Below are 27,014 nucleotides of genomic sequence, written 5' to 3'. Positions count from 1 at the left end.
AATCTAGGTTCTTGAAACGAGTTCCTGAACGGGTCTAAATTTTCTATTGGCTTGATTTTGGCTTTCTTGGGTGAGTTTTCAAATTGATTATAGGTTCAAGAGATTCCATTCCCATGGGTTCATATCATTTGGTATCATTTGCATTCATTGACTTGTTGCATGAACGTTTAGAGGAGTATCATTTGCTCTTAATAGAGTTTGCATATAATAGGACCATACATACTACTATTTCTTATTCTTCTTTTGCAGTTATTTATGGTTTTAATCCATTTACTCCTTAGTTTTGATGCTTTTACCTGTTGATGGCAGGAGTAGCTTGGGTGGACAAAAGAATGCAGAGTTAGTGAAGTCACTACATGAGAGGGTACGGCTTCAAATTGCCCAAAAGAATGAAAGGGTTGCTTCCCAACTCAACAAAGGTGAAGTCATGTCATCTTTGAACCAGGAGATTGGGTTTCGGTTCACATGTGCAAAGAAAGATTCACAGCCCATAGAAGGACTAAGTTGCATCCTCGAGAAGATGGATCCTTCCAAATTCTTGAGAAAATTAATGACAATGTATATAAAGTGGACCTTCCAGGTGAATATAATGTTTCTGCTACTTTTAATATTTCTAATCTTTCTTCTTTTGATGTAGGTAAATATTCGAGGTCGAATCCTTTTGAGAAGAGGGGGAATGATGGGAACCAAGGTGGGCCTAATCTTAAGGATCATTTGCAAGTTCCAGATGGACTAATTACAAGATCAAGAGCCAAGAAGATCAAGGAAGTAATGCAAGGATTGGTGCGATTCACTTGAGATGAAGCTAGCAAGAGCCCAACATTCGAGATGGGCTTGAAAGAAGGATAACCAGTTTTGATTCACTTGATACAAGTTGTGGAAGACATGACTTAGAGTTATTGTTTGGGCCCATTGTTATTGAAGGCTTTCAATTTGTTTCTATCATTTAAATGATTTATTTTATTAATCATAAGAATTAGTCTAGAATAATTGGATGTGAGGATGCTTGGCCCATATATATTTTATTTTGTTGAACTATGATTTCGAGAAGTTATTGTAGCCGCGTTACTATAGCCGCATCACTATTCATCCAGGGGCATTTTTTATAAAAGGGGCATTGTTTTGGCCTAGGGTTAATTGAGATTTAAGTATTTAAATACCTTGTAGCCGTCTAACACAGGTTTCTTTAGACAATAACTAATTTTCATTGTGAGTTGAGTTTATTCCTCTTGGGTTTGATTAAATTTTTGAACTTATCAAAGGTAAATCGCAACATTTGTGGAGTTTCTCTTTGTAATCTTGGTTCTTGAAACAGGTTCTTCAACGGGTTTAGATTTTAATATAATCTAGGTTCTTGAAACGAGTTCTCAATAGGTCTAGATTCTCCATCCATTGACTTGATTTTGACTTTCTTGGGTGAGTTTTCAAATTGATTGTGTTCAAAGGATTCCATTCCCACGAGTTCATATCAATACCTTGAAACGTAATTAAGTATTTAAGTTTTCTATATAGAAAAAAAAATGAATCATTATATTTCCTTAGTATAAATTTTTTCTTTATGGCCTCATATTTTTTCAAATTTAATCACATACCACACATACAGAGAACTTGCTACACATTTTGGTACAGTTATGGATTAAAACAAACCAACATGTACACGTTCATCTGTGTGCACACTTTCGGTGTTTTTGGGCTTACAAACCAGGACACAATAAAGACAATGCACACATTCATTCTGTGTGCACAAACACATCTGGATAACCAGCATAGAACACAGACATAATCTGGTGCATTGTAATCAACAATGCTTGATTGACATTGTATCTTAGTATGAGTTTTCCCCAAGTTTTGGTAGAAGACATTGATTTTTCAAGAAAATTTTGACTGGCAACTAATAAAATTGTAAATAATTCCTGCTCAACCTTAGGCCCCTTTTGGATGCACAACTCAGTCCAGTGCACTTCATTTTTTGACTGAGTTGAACATCCAAACGCAGGTTTTTACATAGGTTGAATAGAATTCAAAACTGAACTCATATGTAGGGCCCACAACTGACAAACATTAATTTTTTATTGTACTTTTTCATCTCTTTTAGTTTACTTTTCTCTCCATTGTGTACAACTTTTCCATCTCTCGTGGGGCCCAACTCAATTGTTTATCACTTTTCTAGTTGGCTGGTCTGGCTGCAAGTGCAACTTGTTAGGAATTTTTTTTTTGCAGGTTTTGGCTCCAGCAGTTGCTTAGACCATGTTAGATGAATAGTAAAATTTAATGGTGGGACCCATTTATTTTACAACTTCTCATAAATATAACTAAACTCATTTTAACATCGAAACATACATAAACTCATCTTAAGTGGGTCTCACAAAACTCACTCAGCTATCTCAACTCACTACTATTAATAAAGAACTCAACTCAGTTCATCTCAACACAACCTTATTGTAAATATTTAAACCTTAGTCAAAACAACTTTGCAGGTAAATATTTAAATGTTGACATGACACTTTCAAAATATGAAAAATGAGAGATCTAATAATGCGATGTGATAAACAAGATTATTAAATGCTAAATAGGTAGTTGAACTGTCATATTCCACATATGCATCGGATTTGGAATATTATAACCACATTGGAATATTGTCATAGTCACTGTAAATATATCATTTTAAATTGAAGGTGTTTGGAAGGGAGGAGAGTGCTAAATTATTAACATAATGCTTTAATGATACATTGCTTTGTTGGTTGTATGTTAAGAAAGAGCAGGATTGTATTTTACTTAACGTGATGTTTCCGCTGCACCAACAAGAAAGTGAGTTGTCCAATATATGGCAATGGAGAATTCGAATGCGGAAAAAAACTTTTTGTGGAGAGCCTGCTTTTATGCTCTCCCATCAAAATTAAACATGTTAAAAAAAATGTGATTGAGAATCCAAATTGTCCCATATGCATCAATGAAATCGAAATAGTTGTGTAACACCCGGGCCCAGCCAAGCCCGCTTTACAAAATTTTTGAGTTTATAGGTAAGAAAAGCCCACCTTGAGTAACAAGTATTTTTTTTTCTTTTTATGGATCAAATGGATTTTCACTCGAAAAATTTATGGGACAAGAGTAATTTTTTTCTAGGTTTAGTCGAGGCCGAAAAACTTAGACAAAAGGCCCATGATTTTAACCCCATACTAGATCAATGCGTGGGCCAAATATATTTTTAGATTAAAGAGCCTAGCCCGTGAAAATAATTTTGGACTCCTCGTTCACTTCCGTTTACTCACTGCATGCACGCTACTCTCTCATCTCTAGGGTTTTCTTTTGGTCATCCACTCATCTATATATTTACACGTTCATCATCCTCAACGAAAACTTATAATAGCCGCTTCTTCTTTTTCTCCCTCTCCTCTCGGTTTCCCACTACCGCCACACCACCTTAGGGTATCCATTGCCCAGCCAAACGAAATCGTAGCCAGGCAGCCCCAACGTTGCACTCTCACTGTTTTTCCATAGCCACGGCATCCCACTATTGTAGCATCGCAAGCCCCAGCCTCCATCCCCACGTGAAACCGACAGCCACCTAGATTTCCCTTCCATAAACCGCAACCACCCACATGCACGGAAGACCACCACAAGTAGCTGCTGTGGAAGCTGCATGTCCTCTTCATCACTCGGTTAGCCCCTGTATTTGCTCATCAAAATAAAGCACTTCGTTTCGCCCCACCGTGAGTTGCAGCTTTACCACCCAGTCGCCGACGTTGCCATTGTCCACCTCCCAGCTCTTTGCACAACCCATTCCCGCACGTACGACGCTACCTGGACAACCACCTTCTTCTCCGCACCGCACGCAGCTCCTCCATTCTTGATGAGTATCTCGGGTCCCTGCCTTGCCAATGGTTGCACTACGTAACACATGGAAAACGTTTTTCTTATAGAGGCTACGTAAATATAGTTTTACATATTATTTTGGTATGAAATCACAATATTGCCCTTTTTATTGGATGGTTTTAGTTAGGAATTTTGTTTATATTAAATCTGTTTTACGTGGTCTTTGTGGGAAGTATAAGATATTGTACAGAGAATACATAGGATTTTTAAATTGTACTAATGGTAGCATATTATTTTTACAGTAAGTATGAAATTTTCTTTTGAACATTTTAAATATGATTACAGAAAATCACTTAAGTATTTTAATATGTTATTAAGTAAAGATTTATTTTAAGAGTAAACAATAATGTTGTGTTTATTATTATGATCTGACCTATTATAGTTTTAGCTGTTTAATTTTAAAATATTTTGGTATAAATATATTAGCTAGAATTAAATTTTATAATTTGATCTCATTAGTAAATAAGTTAGATTTTGTGTTTTGTTCGGACTGATTATTGGGACATTGATGAATTTAGAAAATGTGACGATATTTTAGGATTACGTGAAATTAGGTTTTTGAAGAATTAAAATAGGTCATTTTAGCATTTTAGGCTTAAATATTGAAATATGTGTTCGATTGGAAATTTATGAAAATTGTGTTATTATGTTATAGGTGATGATTAATAGTTGTTCAGCATTTTGAGGAAATTTCTGAAAAGCTAAGAAATCCAGGTAAGCGGGATTCCTATGCTAGACTTTGCATAAAAATAAAATAGGCTGAGGTTGATTTATGAAAAATATTCATGTTTGGTTATGAAAAGAAACTTGAACTTCCTCAGTTATTTGTTCTGCATTACTCATGGGATTCTGTTTAAGAATAAATTATTTTCTGACATGACTGGTGTAGACATGAGCTATTTTGAAATTTTATTTCTGAACTGTACAAAAGAGAGCGAATATGAAATTTTGTGAATAAATTATGTTTTTGTGATTTGATTATGTTCAGTTCTGAATATGTTTCGTACTCTGATATGATATGATGTGATTTCTGAAAACCTCTGGCATAATATTTTGGTTTCTGTTTCTGTTCCGTTCTGACCTTACCATGGGTGTAAAACTATGGCCTCTGTTCGGGTTGGTACCAACTTTTCAGTTTCTGGTGCACCCACTTTGGAAACAAAGTGGTTTTCTGCATGGTCTTTTCTATGTGCACACTCAGGACTCCGAGAATGAATAAAGGGAAGATTCACATTCTATTTCTGTTCGGTTAGCTACTGGGGTTTGCACAACCCTACCGCGGGAGTTAAACATAGTATCTGTTCTGATATGATAAGATAAGATAAGATGTGATGTTTCAGTTTATGCTATGCCAAAGAGATTTTGATTATGATTATTTTTGAACTTTCGCTCTGATATTTTTGATAATATGTTCTGACGCTGCATTTTGAAAGCAAATATTCTGATTCTGCATTCTGAAAGAAAATATTTTGTCCTGCATTCTATACTCTATAAATGTTCATATTTACATACTAGTATATGTCATCTACTTATTAAGTTATTGATAACTCACCCCTTATCTCCAAATATTTTTCAGATAGTTTTGATGGTACAGCTACAGCTGGAGAAAAGAGTAGAAAATTTTAGCAAGATGTGATGATTGTAGTGGAATAAGTGCCTGAGGGTACAAGTCCTTATTTGAGAGTCATAGTTAGTAAACTGATTTATTTTCGGTTATTTTGATTTGATAAGTTAAGGATATTTTTGAGTTTTTGAAGAGTTTTTAATTTATGTTATTGAGAATTTCTTTGTGGTCCCATGAAGGAATATAGATATTTGGGTTGATTAAATAGATTAACATTTTATGGAGTTTTTTGAATTTTATAGTTGTGTTATTGAAGTTGATATTAAGTATTAAGAGCTAGCTTTTCGAACTTTCAGGATCGGGGCGTTACAAGTTGAGTATGCTTAGTGGGGTTGTAGTTTAGCAAAAGATGTTTGGGGAAAATGCTCAATAAAGATACAAAAAAGCAGGATTATGAAGAAGACTTTCTTGGAAGTTCTAAAAATTCTGACTGAGTCCATAGATAATGAGGAATTGGAAGAGATAACAGTAGTAGCTTGAAAGATTTTGCTGGGAAATAACTTTGTTGTTTTTAACCGAGAGTTTATGTACCCATGTAGGCTGGTAATGCATTCAAAACGAGTTTTGCATTTGTTCATAAATTTGGCGCTCAAGAGCACAACAAATGCAGCAACCCCTACAAGCCATAAGTATTGCTAGGTGGTACCCCCAAAGTGCAAACATCTGTAAAGTTGGATTTAGGAACTAAACATTTCAAAGAGTACCCTTGGAATTTGGTAAATTTACCATGCTTTTAGATTTAGACCCTTCCAACAACAACTTTGATGGTATGCATGCTTAGTGAATTATATTTTAGTGAATTATAAAATATACCTTGTTTTGGTGAATTATATTTTTTATTCTGTGAACAACCCAATTTTTGTTTATAAATACTAATTATTTCACATGTACTATCACATCTTCTTTGTTCAAGTACAAATGGCTCAAAATTGTTTTTTCTATTTAAGTGCACAATTATATTTATAGAATAGGCATAGCCCAAGTGCACAGGATGATATACAAAAATGGTTTCAAACTTTATATTTGTTGGTTAATAATTTCATAGGAAGTCTATGCGAACAAACAAAATGTTTTCGCCTCTTATCAGAACCCTAACAAAACCACAACAGCAACAACAAAAAACCTCGTAATTTGCCCAAACGCCAATCATACATACACAACATTCAATTCAGATTTCACTACCCTACTTACATTAACCAATTTTGCAATTGACAAAACAAAATAAAAAGGAAATAAAAGCCCAATCCGAGTTAAATTAGACAAAACAAAAAGGAACGAAACCAAATTCTGCTTGTTCGAATAATATATAGTAAAATATATTTTCCTCGATAGTAAATGGATATCCAAATTATGTGCACAAACATCCATAGAATTATTAAAGACAACGTACACATTCATTTTGTGTGCACAAACAACCCCAATAACCAACATAGAACATAATAATAAATTTAAAGTATAATGAAAATACCCAGGAAGCAAAATAGAAAAGTTGAAGTAGGGAGACGAGGCATGCTTACCTTGTAGGACCGAGTCTTCGGAGCCATCATTGTTGGCCTTTGGGCTTGACGACGTTTATGGCCAGAGACTATGGTGCGTCGTGAGGTGAGATGCGTTATGGTGGATCCGTTTGTTTTTGGCATCTTCAATTTATAGACCATTCTCGGAGATTGAAAGAGGGAATGGGAACGGAAAGGGCATTGAGTAAGTTTTCAAAAAAGCCGAACCCACAGTTTTCAAAAAAGCCGAACCCACTGCTGTTGTAGAGGGCACTAGAGCCCTTCCTGTTCAACGCCCACGTGAGATTACTGTGTTGTTCAGGAGGGGAGAAGACCATTTGATGGTTTGATGGAACCAGCTGTCGTGAAAATGGTTTAGGTGCAGAGAAGAATTGCACGGCGTCGCTGTGATGCAGAGGAGAATCGCATGGACTGATGGATGCAAAGATTCACACTTTGCAACTTACAATACGTAGGGCTTGCAAGTCGCGAGCTTGGGGAAGGAAGGAGAAGTAGTGGGCAAGCTGCTCTGTTGAACGGGAAAAGGTTCATCCATTGCTGATGGCTACGACTTTAAAGAGGGAAAAACAAGGGAAAAGAAAAGGGGCAAAGGTCACGTGGTGTCAGTTGCTTTATCAGTACTAGGTAATTCCAAACAATATTGAGAATTTGAAATCTGAGTTCAGATTGGTAGAAATGAAAATTAATGAGTGTTTATTTTTAGGATTACTCTATCTGTACAAGCCAAGTTGAGTTTGTCTCAACTCAACTGTCTCAACTCACAAAACAAACGAGGCCTTAAAGAAGTTAAACAATCAAACATACGATGCTTACAAAAACTCAAGTGTTAGGGGGAAATTTAACAAACCATTTTGGATGGTGCAATCCACAACTTCCTAAGATGATGCTCGGTTGAGTGCAAATTTGTACGCTATTTACTTGTTGGCAACTCCTCAAACATACTCTCATTCATTGATTTCAAAGCTTCACCATTGTAACACTCGGGCCCAGTCTGAATTTGTTAAATATTTTTGGGTTTATATATGAAAAGCTCATTTGAGTTTTAACGAGTAATTTCAGAGCAACTTACAGGGTCAAAAATTTATTTTGACAGAGTATGGATTTTTGATTGGGCTCAATGATTGGATGAAGGTCCAAATAATAAATCATAGACCAAGGCGGGGCCGGAATATTTAGAACTTGGCCTAATAAAATTTTTCTAAACGTTGAAGATATTGTTGGATGAGAGATTTATTTTGGTCATTTATGGCCTAAATTATTTATCGAGTCCGAACCCATTAATGTGTCCAATTTTAAGCATACTAGAGTTACAATTTTAAAGTCTCATTTGTGATAAAATTTCTTAAACCACTGCCTTCTATATATTTAGACCCATGGATGTAAATCAAGTTGCACCTTCTACATAAATTTATATCAAGCACGATGAGGCCAACACAACACTCAGTCCCACGTCCCCCACAAGTCCAGGAAACAAGCACAACAGCTAACTTCCCACCGCATGCACATCTCTATCCCTCTACGTTCACGACGATTGTCCTTATATACATACAACACATACACGTTAGACCCCATCTTCTAAACTAGGGTTGCCATCGCTTGGATTTTTCGGTGAAAAGACTTTGTTACGTAACCGCCAACAGAAGCACTAGCTTTATTACCCAGTTTATGTTCAGTAGTATTCTCCACGCGTCACTTCCAGAATAAGATCACCGTGAACAACCCACGCCGTCCAGTAGGCTCACCCCCCGAAGCAAAAACCAACCATTGCAAGCCTCCACCGGAAGCAACACGACCACCACCGAAAGAAGTTGAAACTGCTCTGTTTTTGCACCAAGAAACAAAGCACTTCCATAGCCAGACCTTCCTTCCCAAGCACATGTTCAGCCACCGTTCTTGACGAGAACGACTGCAACCCGGTCTTGCTACTCCCTGCACCACCTTACTGCACTACTGTCGCCTCAAACCACCGCCCTCCCTCTCGGTAACATATCTGTCCCGCATGTCGTGGCCCTCTCACTCTCTCTCTCTCTCTCTTTGTGCTTCTTCACTCACTTTATCTCTCTCTCTCTCATCATTTTCTCCCTCTTCTAGTGACCTGCCGCCGCCCTCACCATCGCAGAGCACCAACCAGCTCGCCGCCCTGTTGTGCCTCCACTTCTCTCTCGATGAAGTATGTTTCCTTGGTTGCACGAAGTGTACTGGTTGTTTGTATTTTCATATTTTGTTTTATAAACTCAGTTTTCCCTAAGAGCCCATACATGTTTTATTTAATTCCTAAAATACCTTTATCAACAGACTAATTATAATTTAGTAAGGATTGGTCTCTATTTATCGAACTCACTTTGTGTGGGTTTTATTTTTAAATACAAGAACTTATAAAGAAAATAAATAAAGATTTGAAATATATTATCAGTATTAAAATGTGAGTTTTAGAAGTACATAGTAAGTGCAAGATTTTATTTTGAACCATTTAAAGAGAAACCACTTAGTCTATTTTTCTATTACATAAAAATTGTTGCTTTCCTATATTTAATCAATTTTGTTATAATTATGTTAAGAGAATTTTTTAAACTAGAGATGTATTTTTGTGGCATAGTTATAATTAGTAAAGATATTAATATGCAATGTTAGAAATATTCAGAGTTTAATAGTCAGAAAAATTATGTGGATATGAGGAATTTGGGAAGTGAAGATATTTTAGGGTTATGAGAATTTTATGTTCTGAGGAATTAAAATAAGTATTTCAGGTGTAATTATGTAGTAACTGTTCAATTGGAGATTTATTCAAGTTACATAAACTTTTTATAGGTAACGATTGATATTTATTCGGCACTGCTATAGAAGAAATTCAGAAAGTTAAGAAGTTCAGGTAAATAGGGTTCTTATGCTAGACATTGCATAAAAATAAAATGGATTGAGGTTAATTTTGGAAAATATGTATGTTTTGCTAAGAAAAGAAATTTTGAAACGACTTCAGCTATTTGTTTTGCATTACCTATGAAATTCTATATAGGAATAAAATATTTTCTGGCAAGACTGGTGAATATATGAGCTAATGTTGTACATTCTGTTTCTAAACTATGCAAAAAAAAAAAAAAAAAAAAAAAAGGAATATGAAATTTAAGAAAATTTGTACATGTGATGCAAAAATGTTCTGAAACTGTTTTTGAATATGTGAAAAGATCTGAATTTGTTTAATACTCTGTTTGGATATGTTATAGCATCTGAAAACCTTGTCATGAGATTCTGATTCTGTATTCTAATTAAGTCTGATTCTAATGTTTTGCTCAATTTCCGTTATGGCTCAACCACGGGTTATAATAGTGGATACGACCCAACTACGGGTTATAATAGTAGATATGGCCCATCGACAGGTATAATGATGGTTTATAACTATACCATGGAAATTAAACATGGTATCTGTCTCAATGTGATGCTCCGATATGATGAAAATGAGATCTCAGATTTTGATATGCCAAAGGATTTTGAATAAGAAAGTTATCTGAAAGCTTCAATCTAAAATTTTTGGTAACATGTTTTGATTTTGCATTCTAAAAACAAATGTTTCTGATTATGCATTTTGAAAGTAAATATTTTGTTCTGCATTCTGAATTCTGAAAAATGCTCATGTTTACATACTAGTATATGTTCTCTACTTGCTGAGTTGTTGATAACTCACCCTTTATCTCCATAATATTTTTTAGATAATTTTGAGGTATTAGCTGGAAGTCAGGAATAAGGAGTACTTGTAAGTTTTGTTGATCATGGAAGATTAAGTGCCTTAGGGTATAAGGACTTTTTGGAGAGTCTTTTTGGTAGTACTGATATTTTATGTTAATTTGGTATTTTAGTAATGGATATTTCTAATCTTTATGGAAATGTTAATCTATATTATTGTGGTACTTCTGATGTGTTCTTATGTAGGAACATTGATATTTATGTTGAATAAATAGGTTAATATGTTATGGAGACTCTAGGTTATTTTAAAAGTGTTATTGGAGATGATTTTAAGTGACATGAGTTAACTCTCCGGACCCATAGGGACTGGGCGTTACAACCATTCCCACTTTCTGCAAATTTTTTTACAATTCTTGATATACCCGTGCTAGATAAGCCAAATGGTGGGATAATTGAGGGCTACAAAGTGTTAGATTATGGTAAGTTAATATGATAAATTATTAATAAAGTCAATAATCTTACTTGTACTAAAGATCTTTTTCTAACAAATAACTTTTAATAAATATAATAAAATCGCATTATATTTATCTAACAATCCCATATATATGAGTAACATTAGTACTTAAAGGCAAAGCATTTGATTTTGAGGGGGAGTAAATGGACTTGGATGAGGATAGGGACTTGAATGGGCATCAGGGATTAGAGGAGCAAATGAAGGTGGTGTCCCAACGAATGGAGTTACGAATGGTGTTGACATAACACCACAATAAGCCTACAAGCTTGGGGAGTGAGATGATATGAGAATTTTGTGAATAGTAGTAAGATAGTTTGAGTTAATGTTTTATAGAATTTTGGGAAATGAAAGAGAGAAAGTTGAATAAAAAATATTATAAAATTAAAATATTATTACTATATAGTTTTTTAATATTATTTTTATTTGGAGATTTGAAAAAATTGAATTATCTTTTATTTTTTGTTTATAAGTTTCATAAAGTTGTAATGATTAGTTTGAAAGTATTTATGTCTAAGTGATGTTTAGGACGGAGATGGGAAGAGATGAGATGAGAAGTGATGAAAATTTTAAGATAAAAACTTTTTCCAAACAAGCCCTAAATAAAAAGCAAAAGCATTAGTTTCATTATGCAACAACAATGGCAAGAACAAGGTTGACCAAAATGGGCCTTCATAAAGGATGACCAATCCGTCAAGGATACCTTTGAGTAGTCATTATGACATCTGTTGTCGTCCCCTTTATCCATCAAACTAAATGACCAAACAAAAGTATACAGTATTCTCAATAATTTATTTCATCCAGTCAGAGAACCAACAATAAATTATGTACAATAAATTTCATATCAATCAACAATAATACCTCAACGAGCAGATAAACAGTGCATTTTCAAGATTTGGACGAAGGTAATTGATGCCTCCACAACAAGCAACAATTATAAATTATAGCCACCATTGACAATCAAAATGTCAACCAGTCACGACCAAGCAGCAACTATAGTTTCCAAAGGCTATATAAGCAACAACTATAAATGTGTACAAGTACTTTTAACAATTTGATACTTGATGTTTGCTATTAGTAAAATAGAATCAAACTTTGATACTTATTTGATGAATAACCTTGCAGCAGGTAAAATCATGAGTTGCTCTTAGACTTAGACCCAAAAAGAAAAAAATAAAATTGACCCAATACGTACATTATTCCCTTTTTTTTTTTTCTTTTTTTTTGAAAATACAACCTTATTCTTTCATTCAATCATATAACATTGTCTACAAAACCTTCCATGTCTTTCTGCAAACAGGAAGAAATACAAATTGGTACCACTTCTATCCATACTTGCTCTACATTTGATCTTAAAGCTAACTTAGTCAAACTGTGTGCTATTGTGTTTGTATTTCTGTGTGTATATTGAACTGCCCAATTGGACCATTCAAATAAAAAAGAATTTGAATCTTCAATGATACTGCCAAAGCATGATAAGTCTTCATCTGGGCTATAAACAACTTTAACAATGTTTTGAGCATCTCCTTCGATGTCACTTTGTTGAGTCCCAAGTCTCTGCAAAGTTTCATGGCTTTCCTAAGAGCAATTCCTTCTGCTATTACTAGTTGATCCACATTACCTCTGATTCCACAATATGCTGCTGTGACTGCTCCATTTTCATTTCTAATAATAACTCCTACCTCCATTTTCCTGTGTTTGACATTACAAGCTGCATCCCAGTTAGCTTTAAAGCTGTTTGCTCTTGGTGGTGACCATTTCTGGATGACTTCTACTCTACTGTCCCCTCTTTTACTTGAATCTGCTGTCCCTTCATCTGCTAAGTGGTATTCTTCCAGAGATTCTCTTGCAGATCTGATAATACTACTCGAGTTAAGAAATTTGTTGTCAAAAATAAAACTGTTCCTTCTCATCCACAATCCCCTCATGATGACTGCAACTTCATCTAATTCAATTTTGTTGAGCTTCCCTTCCAGATCTTCCCAAAGCTTAAGCAGATCAGTCTCCATAGCACCCCATTTTTGAGTTGCTCTGTGAGTCTCAGCCCACACATCACTAGCTGCTGGGCACTGCCAGAGAACATGCATGACAGTCTCTTATTCTTTCAAACAGATGGGGCATAAAGGGTTCTCAATAACTTTTTTGAAAAGAGGTTTACTCTTGTAGCAAGAAGGTTGTTTCCTGCCTTCCACATAAAAATCTTCATCTTACCAGGAACTTTCATTTCCCATATAGACTTCCACCTACTATCCATCTCAGCCTCCCTAGAAGACTCTCCCACCACAACCTTCTTTCTATTTTCTTCCGAGAAGTATGCACTTTTGATTGAAAAAACACCTTTTCTCGAGGGACCCTATATCAATTTGTCCTCTACACCCCTAGTGCTCATGGGGATACTACAAATATGATCAGCTTCTTCTTTATTGAAGATAGACCTAATTAGGCCTTCATTCCAGTCCTTTGAAACATCATCGATCAGTTCTCTAACTTTTGAATTGCATCGAAAATTGAGATGGGGGATTGAATACAAAAAGGTTGAGGGGGATAGCAACCATTTTTGACCCCATATGTTGATTTTTGCACCATCCCTAACTTTCCACCTCAGCCCCTCCTTCAGTAACCCCAATGAATTCCAAACATTCCTCTATATCAGAGAAGGGGCATTCCCCAATTTAGCTTCTGTGATAGAGGTGTTCCTGAAGTATTTCTCTTTGAAAATCTTAGCAACCAAAAAGTGAGAGCTTTGTAACAATCTCCAAGCCTGTTTAGCAAGGAGTGCTAAATTGAAACTAGCCAAATCTCTAAACCCCAAACCTTCCTTGCCTTTAGCTATCCCCATTTTTTCCCAGCTCCTCCAATGGATCCCATTACCCCACCAGAATTTAGACAGCATGATATTGATTTCCTTACAAAGCTTTTTGGGAAGCTTAAACACACTCATTGTGTAAGAGGGAATTGCTTGAAGAAATGTCTTGATCAACACCTCCTTCCCTCCCCCCGACAGAAAACAATTCTTCCAACTGTTGATCTTCTGCCACACCCTCTCCTTGAGACCTCTGAAAGTGTTATACTTTGATTTACCAACCATGGTTGGTAAACCAAGGTATTTTTCATAGCTTCCTTGGACCATGGACCCCCATTCTCTTAGAATAAGATCCCTGTCTACCACAAGAGTATTTGAACTAAAAAAGACTGATGTCTTCTCTTTATTCAGAAATTGGCCAGAAGCTTTTTCATACCTTAGCAACAACTCTTGCAATCTCTTCCATTCCTCAACACAAGCCCTCCCAAATAAACTACAGTCATCTGCAAACAGCAGATGATTTACTCTACTCCCTCCTCTCACAACTGTAACCCCTTTAGTATTCCCAGTCAGATTTGAATGATTAAGCAATGAGCTTAACCCTTCTGCACACAATATGAATAAATAAGGGGATAGGGGATCTCCTTGTCTCAGGCCCCTTGGAGGAAAATTTTTTGACCCTGGCTTTCCATTAACTAACATAGAGTAAGAAACTGAGGTTATATAGCTCATGACTAGCTCTATCCAAGCATCACAGAAGCCAAATTTTTTCATTACTGCTTTCACAAATGGCCACTCTATCCTATCATAAGCTTTTGACATGTCAAGCTTAATGGCCATGTTTCCTTTCTTACCCTTCTTCCCCACCTTTATGGTATGCAAAACCTCATAGGCAATCATGATATTGTCAGTAATAATTCTGCCATGAATGAGGGCACTTTGATTGCTTGAGATGATCTCTGTCAGAACTGCTTTGAATCTGTTAACTAGCACTTTGGAAATAATTTTATAAAAAACGTTACAAAGACTAATGGGCCTATACTCAGTTACTACTTTTGGGTCCTTCTTCTTGGGGATTAGAGCAATAAAGGTAAAATTGACAGGTTGGAATGAAATGGTACCATAGAGATGGTCAAGCACAGCTGCACACACATCATCTCCAATTGTTTTCCAATAGTTTTGGTAGAAGCAAGCTCCAAAGCCATCAGGGCCTGGTGACTTTAGAGGTGCATTGCTTTTAATTGCTTCTTCAATCTCCCCCTTGCTAAATGGTCTGAGCAGTTTGTCATTTGCCTCCCTTGTAATCGAGGTTCTAAGTGTTTTAAGCAGTCTTCCATCTCTTCTGAACTAGGCTGAGTTGAACTGAACTCTCAAAATAACCCTTGAAGGCTCCCTCAATGCCCTTTTGGTCTTTGCAGATTCTCCCTTGCCCATCTTCAATCTGTTTGATTGTGTTCTTTTGCCTCCTTTTTTTTGTACAAGCATGGAAATACTTTGTGTTTCTGTCCCCCTTTGCATACTAATTTCTTTTAGCCCTTTGTTTCCACTTAATATCCTCCTTCTCAAGCAAAGTTCCAACTTCTTTATGTAACTTCTTTATTTCAGCTGCATTAAGGCAACTCTCTTCATCTTGTAACATTTTCAGTGCCTCAGTTTTTAACTTTATTTCTTGATTCCTGTCAAGTTTGAACTGCTTACTCCATCCCAGAAGTGCCCCTTTACACCTTTCTAGTTGTTTTGTTATTGGGGTTTGTGAACCTCTCCTTCCTTCATTACTCCTCCATGCCTCTTGGATTACTTTCTCACATTCCTCCTCCTTATTCCAACTTGCTTCAAATCTAAAGATTCTACAATCATTCCTTGTGAATCTGTCCCTTCTGTTCATAGTCAACAGGATTGGCTTGTGATCTGAACTCCTGCCTGTTAACACTTCCACCCTATATTCCTTAAACAACTGGACCTAGGATGAGTTTGCTACTACCCTATCAAGCCTTTCTTTCATGAATGAAGCATCCTCATGTCTGTTGCTCCATGTGAACTTGTTGCCCACCCACTTTAAGTCTGACAAGTTCCCTTTCTCCAATACTTTTTTGAAATTTTCCAGGAGTTTCTCTTGTCTGGGTCTGCCCCTATCTTCTCATCATGAGTTAAGATTTCATTGAAATCTCCTAACACACACCAACCTTGAAAATCTGTTGGCTTTAAGGATGACAGTAGCTCCCAAGCTTCAGCCCTTTTGTGAGTCTCAGGATGGCCATAATAACATGTCAACAGCCACCTCGAGCAATCCACCTCATTTGATATCTATGCATTTATTTGCCTTTGTGTGTAATTCAAAACTTCTAAATGGACCCTACTACTCCATAAAAGTGCTAAACCTCCTTTTTTGACCCACTGGTTCTACCACAAAACACCCTTCATACTTAGGTCTCTTCTTAAAACCTTCATACTTGACTGCTTTTAATCTAGTTTCCATTAAGAAAACTACATCGAGTTTCTTCTCCTCCACCAATAGGTAGAGATCTTGAATTGTTCGAGGGTTCCCAAGCCCTTGGCAGTTCCAACTTAAGATTTTCATTGAGAGTGGTTGGACTGGTGGCCAGCCTCCGCTAATAATTGTTGAGAATTATCCTTTGAACCTTCACTGTCCAACTTCCCTAGCTTGATCTTTTTTTGCACTTTTTCACCCCCCATCACCTCTTCTTTTTTCCTTTTTCTAGTAACATACCCACCATCCTGCTTGGTGACCTCCCTTTTCTCTCTAGCTCTCCTTTTCCCCCTCCCTTAGTCTTCCTATTAAGCATTCCTTAATCCATGCCAATAGTGACTGTTTGCACAGTCTCCCCACTTGCTTCCACCAACCAACCATTTACCCCTTCCATTCTTTTTTTAGATGTATCTTTAGCACAACAACTCTTTACTTCATTCCTCTCATCCCTTCCCCTTAACCCATGCACAGTATTCTCCCCATCATCACACTCATCCTCCGTGTTCTTTTCATCCTCGCCCCTTTTTGTTTCCTCACCCTCTGCCTCATTCTGGTCAACCCTTTCCCCTCATTCTCCCTCATTCTCATCTCTCCACTTGCTTTCAAAGCCATCAGCTCTTATTTTCACCTTGTACCCCATTTTTGTGTCAGCCCTTAACCACACTCCATATTGCAACTTTTCACCCACCTTCCCAGTACATTCCTGTGAGCCATGAATTAAGCAACCACACTCAAAGCAGAACTTGGGCAACTTTTCATATTTAACTGGGATCCAAAACTTGTCACCTTTTATCGTGATTTGACCAGGGCTTTCATAAGCTTGATGTTGATGCGGACCCTTAGAAACTTACCCCATCCAATCCCATCTTCTTTTGCAACCACCTCTTCTACTTTACCTATTGTTTTCCCTATCTGTTTGCCATATTCTTCATTCATGCATGCAAGAGGCATATCATACATTTGGACCAGAAACTTTCCTTTTCAAACCTCATTCTTTGCGGGGGTGTATATTCATCAAATAGCTTCAAGGCTAATAGATGTGAGTCAAAAAGCCAAGGTCTCCCACTCCATACGCACTGCTTGTCTGCTTGGTTAGCAAAGGTTATGGTAAACATGTTACCTCCTAGTTCAACGAACTTAATAGGCTTGCTAACTCTCCATACTTTCTTCATTGTATCCTCAAGAACCATTCTGCCGATGTTCCTATCCAGACAAATCTTTCCTACCAAGCTACAGTCTCCTTTGAACCCTATTACCTCATTGATAGCATCATCAATGGCTATAGCTTCCCCTTCCTCCTCCGTCAAACAAAACCTCCCCCACTGTTCCTCCAGATCATTCATTGATGAAAACTTTTCCTCACCTTCACACCTGCAACTTCCTCTAGCTTCCCCCGTAACCACCAGCTCAGTACGAATTACTCCTCCGTACTCCACTGTGCATTTCTTTCACTCAGCTACGTAACCACTCACCTTGAACGTACGTAACCTCTTCCCACCACCTTTCCGTTGGGAAAAGGTGTGGTCCCCCCCCCCCCCCCCCCCACTTCACCTCAGCCTCCCACTAGGAGAAACAGAGAGAAGAATCGAGTCTCACAACAACTTGGTATGTTTCCTGACGTACATTATTCCCTCTTGATATACATATACATGTATTTATAATCAGACCCAATATGCTATTTCTATTGCAATAAAGTAAAAACATGCATACAAAATAAAAATGGATCTTCCCTTGCATCGAGTTATTGTTCATTGCCCATAAGGAAAGACCCAAAACGCTATTTCTCTTGTAAGAATAACATTTTAATTTGAAATTCAAAAGCTAGGAGAAAAAAAATTAGACAAGACGCCAATGGACCTTTGGGAAGAAGAAAAGAGTAATGATGTGTTATACCTTATGGATTTCTTGTTCTTCCTTCTTGGCTCTACTTTCTCAATTCTTCAATGATGAGGTTCTCAAATTTGGGGCTTAGGGTTTAGAGTATCAAATTTTGGAACCTAGAATATGAGATTTCGGGATCTAGAGTTTCAGATGGAGGCTGATCTTCTTCTTTCTTTGACAAATTCGAATTTGCTTCAGACGAGATTTTGCTTCAAATGAGAGAACATAAGGGTGCTTGCTTTTGTTGGGTTCGAGTCCTGCTTTAGATGAATGAAATATTCTTAGCATCCGCCCCTGTGCGCATCAGCTAGTTTGCACACTTTACGTGTCACTCATTGTGCTCTCCCCATCACACGGTTCCCCCCATTTGAATTTCATCTGAAATTTCCTGTCAGAAAAAGTTTCCCACCCAGAGACTTCGTCTTCAATCTCACCCCGACCCCAAGCACGTCGGTTGCTCTAGTCCAAGCCCCCAACCCAATGCACGTCGACTGCACTCGACAAGAAAGAGAGAGAGCTGAGGCGAGAGAGAGAGACCGACTGAGGCGAGAGAGAGAGAGCCGATGAGAGAGAGAGCTACTAATGAGAGAGAGAGATGATGAGATGAGAGAGAGAGAAGATGAGATGAGAGAGAGCCGAGATGAGAGAGAAACGATGAGAGAGAGACGGTGAGAGAGAAAGCTGATGAGATAGAGCCGCTGATGAGAGAGAGCCGTCCGCTGGAAAGGGAGCGGATGAGAGAGAGATGTGCATTTTGCTTAATAAAAAAAAAATTAAAAAAAAAGGTAGGAGATTGCCACGTAGGGTGTGCAAAATTGCGCACCACTACAGTGGTTGATCCCTATCAAAACTCTAGATGAATTTCATTTTTTTTCCACATCATTGGATGTGCCAAGTGTGTTAAATTTCGAGGTGTAGCACTCCTGATAATGTAGTGTATGATAATACGAGAATGATACATGTCCACACTCTCAAACTATCTAAATTATTTTCTTCTTGGAAAATTATTATATACTGTTAATACGAATTATTTTATAATTATTAATTTTTTCCTTGCAAACAAATTCAGTACTGATAAACATTTGGAAAAATGATACTTTCATTAACAATTGTATCGATAAAGTGTATCGATTATTTAAAAAAAAAATATTTGTGCATATTTAGATTTTGGATTGGTTTTAATTTAAAGATGAGATGAAATGATTTTAGATAAAAGATGAAAGTTGAAAAAATATAGTTAGAATGTTATTTTTTAATATTATTATTATTATTTTGAGATTTAAAATAGTTGAATTGAGATTTGAAAAAATTAAATTATTTATTATATTTTATGTAAAAATTTTAAAAAATTATAATAATGAGATGGGATGAGATAAAACACTTTCTGAATCTAATTTTAGTATTTGTTTTAAAAAAAAAATTCTAACATAAATAATTAAAAAAAAAGAATAGTTAACACAATCGATACACGATTCGATACAATTATCGTATCGGTGGGTGTAGGACGTAGCGCCGTCCAAACACTTGTTACTGGGTTTTAGCTAAAAAATAAAAAATAAACACTTGTTTCCGTCGAATGTGCTTTAGCCATTGCTAACTGCGAAACACCTCTCAAAAAGTAGCAAAAAGCAGAAATCAAGACTTGAAAATCGAATTAGAGCGTTTGATTATCTCTGTATACGGAATCTCGCGGCTGAGGATGCAAGGGCCAGGCTCCAATGGTTTGGCCCAGCTTCAGGCAACCATGCACTCCGTCGAGCTCGCCTGCACTTCTATTCAGGTGCCCCCAATCTTTCTCTCACCCTTGTATTCGCTGTTTGGTTACTCAGAAAAACGAAACGAAAGTGAATAAGGGAAAAAAAAAAAAAATTAAAGAATGAGAAAAGAAGGGAAAAATCTTGTCTAGACGTTCACCTGGTGGGTATGAAACCCACGGCCACATCCTCGACACCGTTCATTCGATGGGATTGATTAAAGTAATTATTATAACCTTGATGCATGTTTCACTTTATTCGATTACTTTATCTTCGCATGTACATTATAGAATTGGAAGTTGGAGGTGCTTTAGCCGTTATACTGCTTCTGGGAATTCTCATTTTGATTTCTACACTTACCCTCTCTAGATGCGCTCACATGACACGTATATGAGGATATTATGTTCTGAGGATATATGCATGCATTTGGGAACTGATAGTGATGCAATCACGTGTGACTACACACTTTCTCTTTTATGCAGATGCATATCAATCCGGCAGCAGCTGAGGCAACACTATTGTCTCTACGATCGACTCCGCAGCCATATCAGTTATGCCAATTTATTCTTGGTAAGTCAATGTTTGAAATATTTAATGTATGCCACATTTCTTTCCTCCATAAATCACAGTTATATAAAGTTCTGCTTCTGATGCTTTTAAGTTATCACTATGTGACATGTAGAGTTGAACATAAGCCACAACATCTGCATCTGCAAATGGGTTCTAGGGTTGTTACACTTAATGTAGCCTATCATAGTGAAAAGAACTTTTAAATTGAATGAAAGGCCTCCATGCTTCAATCCTTTAAAAAGTGCTCTGAACTTAAAAGATCTTTTTCTTTTGTAACAATTTCTAGTTCTTAATTTGGTATACTCATATGTATACCTCCGGTGTACTTGGGCTATGCCTATCTTTATCAATACAATTGCTTATTACCTATAAAAAAAAAGAAGATATTTTTCTTTTGTTTTTGATTGTGTGCAACATATAATTGTTATTGAAGATTTTGTAAGTTACACACTTGTTACCTATTTTTGAACAGTAAGTAAGAACTTAATTATTAAGAAAAGTATGCATAGCCAAGTACGTGGGACATATACAAGAGCAACATCTATGCATGATTGTCTAAAGATACAAGGAAACCATGCCATTAAAATCTATTAAAATCGACCAATGCAATAAGGTATCGTTAAAAAACATTACAAGCTCGTCCATTGTTTGCTCACGATCCTCAAAAGTCCGTCCATTCCTCTCCATCCATATGCACCACCATAAATAGATTGGGTCCATCTTCCACTTAGCTGCTATTTGAGAGTTACCTTGAATGCCTCTCCAACTTGCCAGTAAATCAACCACCCTTCGTGGCATCGCCCAATGTAGCCCCACTCTAGCAAAGATATCATTCCATAAGCTCATGGCTATATGACAGTGCAATAATAAGTGGTACACGGACTCCCCACATTTCTTGCACATGTAGCACCAATTCAACACAATGATTTGGTGTTTCCTTAGATTATCTAAGGTGACGATTTTCCCTAATGAAGATGTCGATACAAAGAAAGAAGCTTTTTAAGGGGGCCTTAGCCTTCCATATGTTATTCCATGGGTATGGATTTGTATTTTGTGTCATAAGGGACTTGTAGAACGAACGAACACTGAATCTCCTCTTCTTGGATGGTTGCCAAAGGATATTGTCAGCTCCCCCATTCACTCTACTAGTATACATGAGATTGAATAAATCTATAAATGTGTTAATTTCCCAATCTTGTGCAGCTCTAAGGAAAATGACATTCTATTGAGGGGAGCCACTAGATAGATCATTAAGGTTTGTAATTGAAGCCTACTGTCTTTGTGCAATACTGTAGATCTTTAGGTAGGCTTCCTTTAAGGTTCGATCACCACACCACAAATCACGCCAAAATTTAATTCTAGAAAAGGCCCAAACTACATGGCCTATACTTCAAAAGGACTAGTCAATTATACAACTGGAGTCCTATTGGAATATTATAAAGAGCAAAAACTTCTCCTTCCCAAATAATGTGGGATCCCATACACCACCTATCCTCACTTATCATATGAGGTGTCACAATATGCCTTCTCCATATTATGACTTGATTCTACTATCGAAGCATTTATTAGCAATGAGAACCGAGTCAAGAGTTTGTTTGCCTCTTACGAAGACATTTTGGGGCTTCGAGATAATCCTCTTCAACATCATGCTCAATCTATTAGCCAATACCTTCAAAAGGATTTTGTACATCCCACTCACTAAGCTAATGGGTCGAAAATACTTGATCTCCACAACTTACCAGCCCCTTTTCAGCAATTGAGCAACCACAAAAGGAATTTCTTGATGCGTATGTATAAGCATTATATTTAATTTTGTTCTCACTAGCTTTGAGGGGGCTTTTTGGTGTGGCTCAACCAAACATCGTGCTTGTGCTCATGGTTTTGCTGCTTTTGTTTCATATGATCCATAGATTGTGTTGCCATGGATGTGGAACTGTTTGTGACTTCGCTTATATGGGAACCCTTTCTTAGTTTCGTCTCGTTTTCTATGACTACATTTGAAAAAAAACTAAGTTGAAATAAGATTATATATAAAAACACATGCTTTATTTACAATATAATCAACAACGGTGGAATGATTATGTTGTTATTTTGCAATTATACATTCTATGATTATTTTCTATCTTCCAATATCAGAAAGTGGATGTTATTTTTGCTTGAAATTTGAAATCTTTATGGCTATGATATGAATTTTTGTCATTACCTTCCCTTATGTCGTTCTTTGACCTCAAATGGTTTAACTAGTTAGTTGGAATGGAGCTCTTCAAAGAATACATCATGGAATAGAGATTATTTTTTTTTGATAAGTAAGAAACTTTATTGATCAACTGAAACTGGGTGAAGCCCATGTACACAGGAAGTATACAAAAGAGACACCTAATTACATTCTAGAACGCTGAAAAGAAAACAAAAACACATGAACATTCCCTCCCTTTAGTACAATAGCAGAAAACCACTGAACCAAAGAAAACAAAAAAAAATTCCATATTTCCTCCACAGCTCTCTCCTTGTTGTTGAAGCACTTCTCATTCTTTTCCTTCCATAAACACCGCATTAAGCACAAAGGAATCATCCTCCACGCTGCTGCCAGTTGAGAGCTATTATGATGCCTATTCCAACTTGTTAGAAGCTCCACCACTCTTAGGCATAACCCAAGTCAACCCAGCTCTACTAAAAATGCCAACCCATAACTCCCTAGCCACCTCACAATGTAGAAGTAGGTGGTCAATCGATTCACCATTTTTCTTACACATGAAACACCACTCTATTACAATCATCCCACGTTCCTTTAAATTATCTACCGTCAAAATCTTTCCTAAAGCAGCAGTCCAAGTAAAAAAAAACAACTTTATACGGCACCAGAACCCTCCAAATACACTTCCATGGGAACGAAATATGCTGTTGATCTATCAACACCTTATAAAATGATTTAACAGAAAACTTGTTGCTCCCCATATGTTTCCACAGCATTCTATCTCTCCCATTTCCTCCCATCTTCATGGAATAGAGATTATTGGGAATCATTTGTTCTTTAGGCTGCGGGGATTGGATATGGTTGTCAGTCTCGTTTTTTTTTGAGCGATTGTGGAAAGCTTATGACAGAAGAAGATGCTTTGCAATGCCTTTTCTGAAAAATCTGCAGAGAGAAAATTTGGAGTGTTATAGCGAAGGAATAAGTGTTTAATTGACATCATAGATTCGTAATGACATCTTTGTCGAAGTTGTGATTACGATTAGAACAACAGGAGGAAAGACAATTGTAATCTAATTGTAGAAGGCTTACCTCAGGCTCATTTATCCCTTATTCCCTACCCTTCCCCCTCACTCACATGCACGCACAATGAAAAAAAACAACAAAGAATAACTAAAATGCGGGATTACCTAAGTGGTTGGCATGAATCCCATGTCTGGCTTCAAACAGCGGGATGTTCCAGTGTGTGTTCTCACTAAATTCAGTGTTTTCCTATTAACTATGGATTATTTGATTGGAAAGAGAGAAAATTCTTGGTGTACTTTAATTCACCAGTGATTTGATAAACATGCAATACCTCTGTTCACAGACTCAACTTGTATTTCCTGCTGATCGTGGTTTTGCCTTTCCAGAGAATTCTCAGGTGCCAAATGCCAGGTTTCAAGCTGCTGCAGCAATTCGTGATGCAGCGATAAGGGAATGGGGTTTCCTCATAGCTGATGACAAGAGAAGCTTGATTAGGTTGTCTTATATGCTGTTACCTTTATCATCCTTGTAGCCTTCAATTGTATCACTATGTGACTTCCTCTTAATGTATGGATTTCTTATCCTATTATAAAAGTTAACATTTTAATTGATCATCCACTGAAAAAAAACATTTTGCTTGTAGTTTTTGCCTTTGCTTTGTCATGCAACATGCTAGCTCACCTGAGGGCTATGTCCTGGCAAAGGTTTCTTCTGTGGCTGCTCAATTGATGAAAAGGGGCTGGTAAGTTGTACAAAATATTTTATGTAAACTCCTAGTAGAATGTGTAAAAGAAGGGTATGGCATTTATTCTTTTATTTTATTTTATTTTTATTTTTATTTTTATCTAGGAGGCACATTTATGTAACCCTTGTTGGCAGCAGCACTGTCTTTTTTTAGATCCTTTTCACCTATTACATGAGCGTAGATCATGTCTCTATGTTAAAAATGTGACATGAGACACTTATTAAAAAAAAAAAAAAATGTGACATGAGTGACCAACCTTTATGAAACGCTCTGAGCGTATGCTCCATGTTTTTGATGGAAATAGTGTGATCGGGTCATGTTTTTCTCTTCTAAGTGGATTACTAGCAATTTTGTGAGTCAAATTGCACTCTGTATTTGGTTTGATGAAATGGTTTGTACAGTTTATTCTATTATATATATTTGATAATTTCAACCTATGTTGCATTTTTGTGTTTCAGTAAACTTGAATTAACATTGAACTTGCGATTGCTTAGATTTAGGTGTTAGTACACTGTTTTAAAATTTGTAGTACTTTTTGTGTAGGCTCGATTTTACGGCTGTGGAGAAGGAGGCATTTTTTAATCAGGTATTGGTGTGCATATGTACATCTGTATTTAAATGTGTGTATCTGCATTTTTTAATAAGACTTGGATCTATAATTCTTATCTACACCTAGGCATTTTCTTCCTTTGCATGTCTATCTTTTCTTGCTGCATATCTGCAGCTCATGCTTTATTCACAATAATGGAAAAGGAAACTAATGTTTTTGATAGGTAAAAGTGTTTTAGAAACATTTACCATCTTCAACCCTTTATTTTGTCCCTTCGTAATTTTTTTTATCAGTATTTTTGTCCCTTTGTTCTTGTAATGCCCCATTCCTCTAGGGGGTTAAGAATGTTGCTAACTTTAGAAAAGACACGAGAGACCGAAATGCTTCTAACCTTTAAAAAGTTTTTCTTCTTAAAATAAAACAAAAGCAAACTTTATTAAATATTGAAAATTATAATAAGTGCTTCTATAAACGATCTTATAATTTTCAATATTTGTTTTTACTTATTAAAAAAATATTGAAAACTATAAGATCGTTTACGGAAGCACTTATTAAAAATAGTTCAAGTCTTGTGTTTAACAAAATAACTTATTAATGAATTAAGGCATAATCTAAAATCCATAAACTGTCTTGGCCTTTGCCTTGTCTCCCTAAGCCAAGTCTTGTCCTGTAGCTTTATTGTCATATAAATCATCATCTGAAGGTTGGGACATCTTTTTTTGATCAGTAAGAAAAATTTATTAATCCTCATAATTAGGCAAAGCCCATGTACACGAGAAATATACCTAATTACATCGTACTAACAAAAAAAGAAGCATACAAGTCATTAAAATTAGCCCCCTCTAATACAATGGCCTTAGCCCAAAGTAACAAAGATTGACAAAATAAAACTCTAATCACCCCTCCCCCCCCCCCCCCCCCCCCCCCCCCCCCCCCCCCCCCCCCCCCCCCCCCAACACACACACACACACCACTACCAAGAAGGTTCTCTATTTTCAAAGCAACGTCCATTCCTCTCGTTCCATATACACCATGTAAGACATAAAGGCACCATCTTCCAAACCTCCGCTACTTGACGATTTCCCCTTACTCCATTCCAACAAGCCAAGAGATCCACCACTCTTTTAGGCATCACCCATGCAATATCCAGCCTTGCAAATATATCATCCCAAAGAGCCTTTGCCACGTCACAATGGAGAAGAAGGTGGTCTGTTGATTCTCCATTCCTTTTACGCGTTAAACACCAATCCATTATGAAAATACCGTGCTTCCTCAGCTTGTCTATGGTCTAGGATTTTTCTATGAGAGGCCAACCAACCAAAAAAAGCAACTTTTAGAGGCACTTTGCTTTTCACAATACGCTTCCAAGGGAAAATAGTAGAAGATTGGGAAGTCAAAGCATTATAAAATGACCTTGCTGAGAAGTTCTTGTTTCCGGGATGAATCCACAACATTTTGTCCTCTACACCATGCTCCAAAGTCAATGCGCATAGGGTGCTGTATAAGTCAGAAATATTTCCCAGTTCCCAATCTTGTGCTGCTCTTATAAATGGCACATTCCACTGCAGCAGGCCATTTGAAATGTCCATATGATCGGCAACTGAAGCTTCCTTGTACAATGCTATTCTAAAAAGAGAAGGAAAAGCCTCCTTGAGAGCAGTCTCACCGCACCAAACATTAAACCAAAATCTGACCCTAGTGCCTCGACCCACCTTAAATCTGAAATTGCAAAAAAAAATCCTCCCAGCCCTTCCTAATAAATTTCCAGACACCCACACCATATGAACCACGCACTTCATTAGA

General features: G+C 36.7%; 2 protein-coding genes across 14 annotated transcripts in view; one reads left to right on the top strand and one right to left on the bottom strand.

Annotated features, from left to right (window-relative positions):
- Positions 1 to 12,582: 12,582 nt before the first annotated feature.
- On the bottom strand, positions 12,583 to 13,457 carry LOC121262089. The gene is made up of 2 exons (XM_041164513.1): positions 13,362 to 13,457; positions 12,583 to 13,272 (listed from the first exon to the last, which is right to left on the bottom strand). The coding sequence occupies exons 1-2, from the start codon at positions 13,455 to 13,457 to the stop codon at positions 12,583 to 12,585; spliced, it is 786 nt and encodes a 261-aa protein (XP_041020447.1).
- A 6,441-nt stretch (positions 13,458 to 19,898) lies between these two features.
- LOC121262237 (exportin-4) overlaps positions 19,899 to 27,014 on the top strand; it is a 53,182-nt gene continuing 46,066 nt past the window's right edge. For 6 of the 13 annotated variants that reach the window (XR_005940063.1, XR_005940065.1, XM_041164634.1 and 3 more), the window contains exons 1-5: positions 19,905 to 20,155; positions 20,612 to 20,699; positions 24,303 to 24,411; positions 24,560 to 24,658; positions 25,205 to 25,247. Coding sequence is in view for 8 of the 13 variants with exons in the window: in XM_041164634.1 (XP_041020568.1) it covers positions 20,075 to 20,155; positions 20,612 to 20,699; positions 24,303 to 24,411; positions 24,560 to 24,658; positions 25,205 to 25,247 (420 nt within the window). In the remaining 5 variants the exon portion in view is untranslated. Of the gene's footprint in view, positions 20,156 to 20,611; positions 20,700 to 24,302; positions 24,484 to 24,559; positions 24,659 to 24,965; positions 25,053 to 25,204; positions 25,248 to 27,014 lie in introns of those variants that run through there. The other 7 variants (XR_005940066.1, XR_005940067.1, XM_041164635.1 and 4 more) reach the window with 5 other exon arrangements.

Source organism: Juglans microcarpa x Juglans regia, chromosome 4S, assembly GCF_004785595.1.
Source record: "Juglans microcarpa x Juglans regia isolate MS1-56 chromosome 4S, Jm3101_v1.0, whole genome shotgun sequence".
NCBI classification, from domain to species: domain Eukaryota; kingdom Viridiplantae; phylum Streptophyta; class Magnoliopsida; order Fagales; family Juglandaceae; genus Juglans; species Juglans microcarpa x Juglans regia.
Note: the sequence above shows the minus strand (reverse complement) of the source record. Positions and strands in the feature narration are given on the sequence as shown.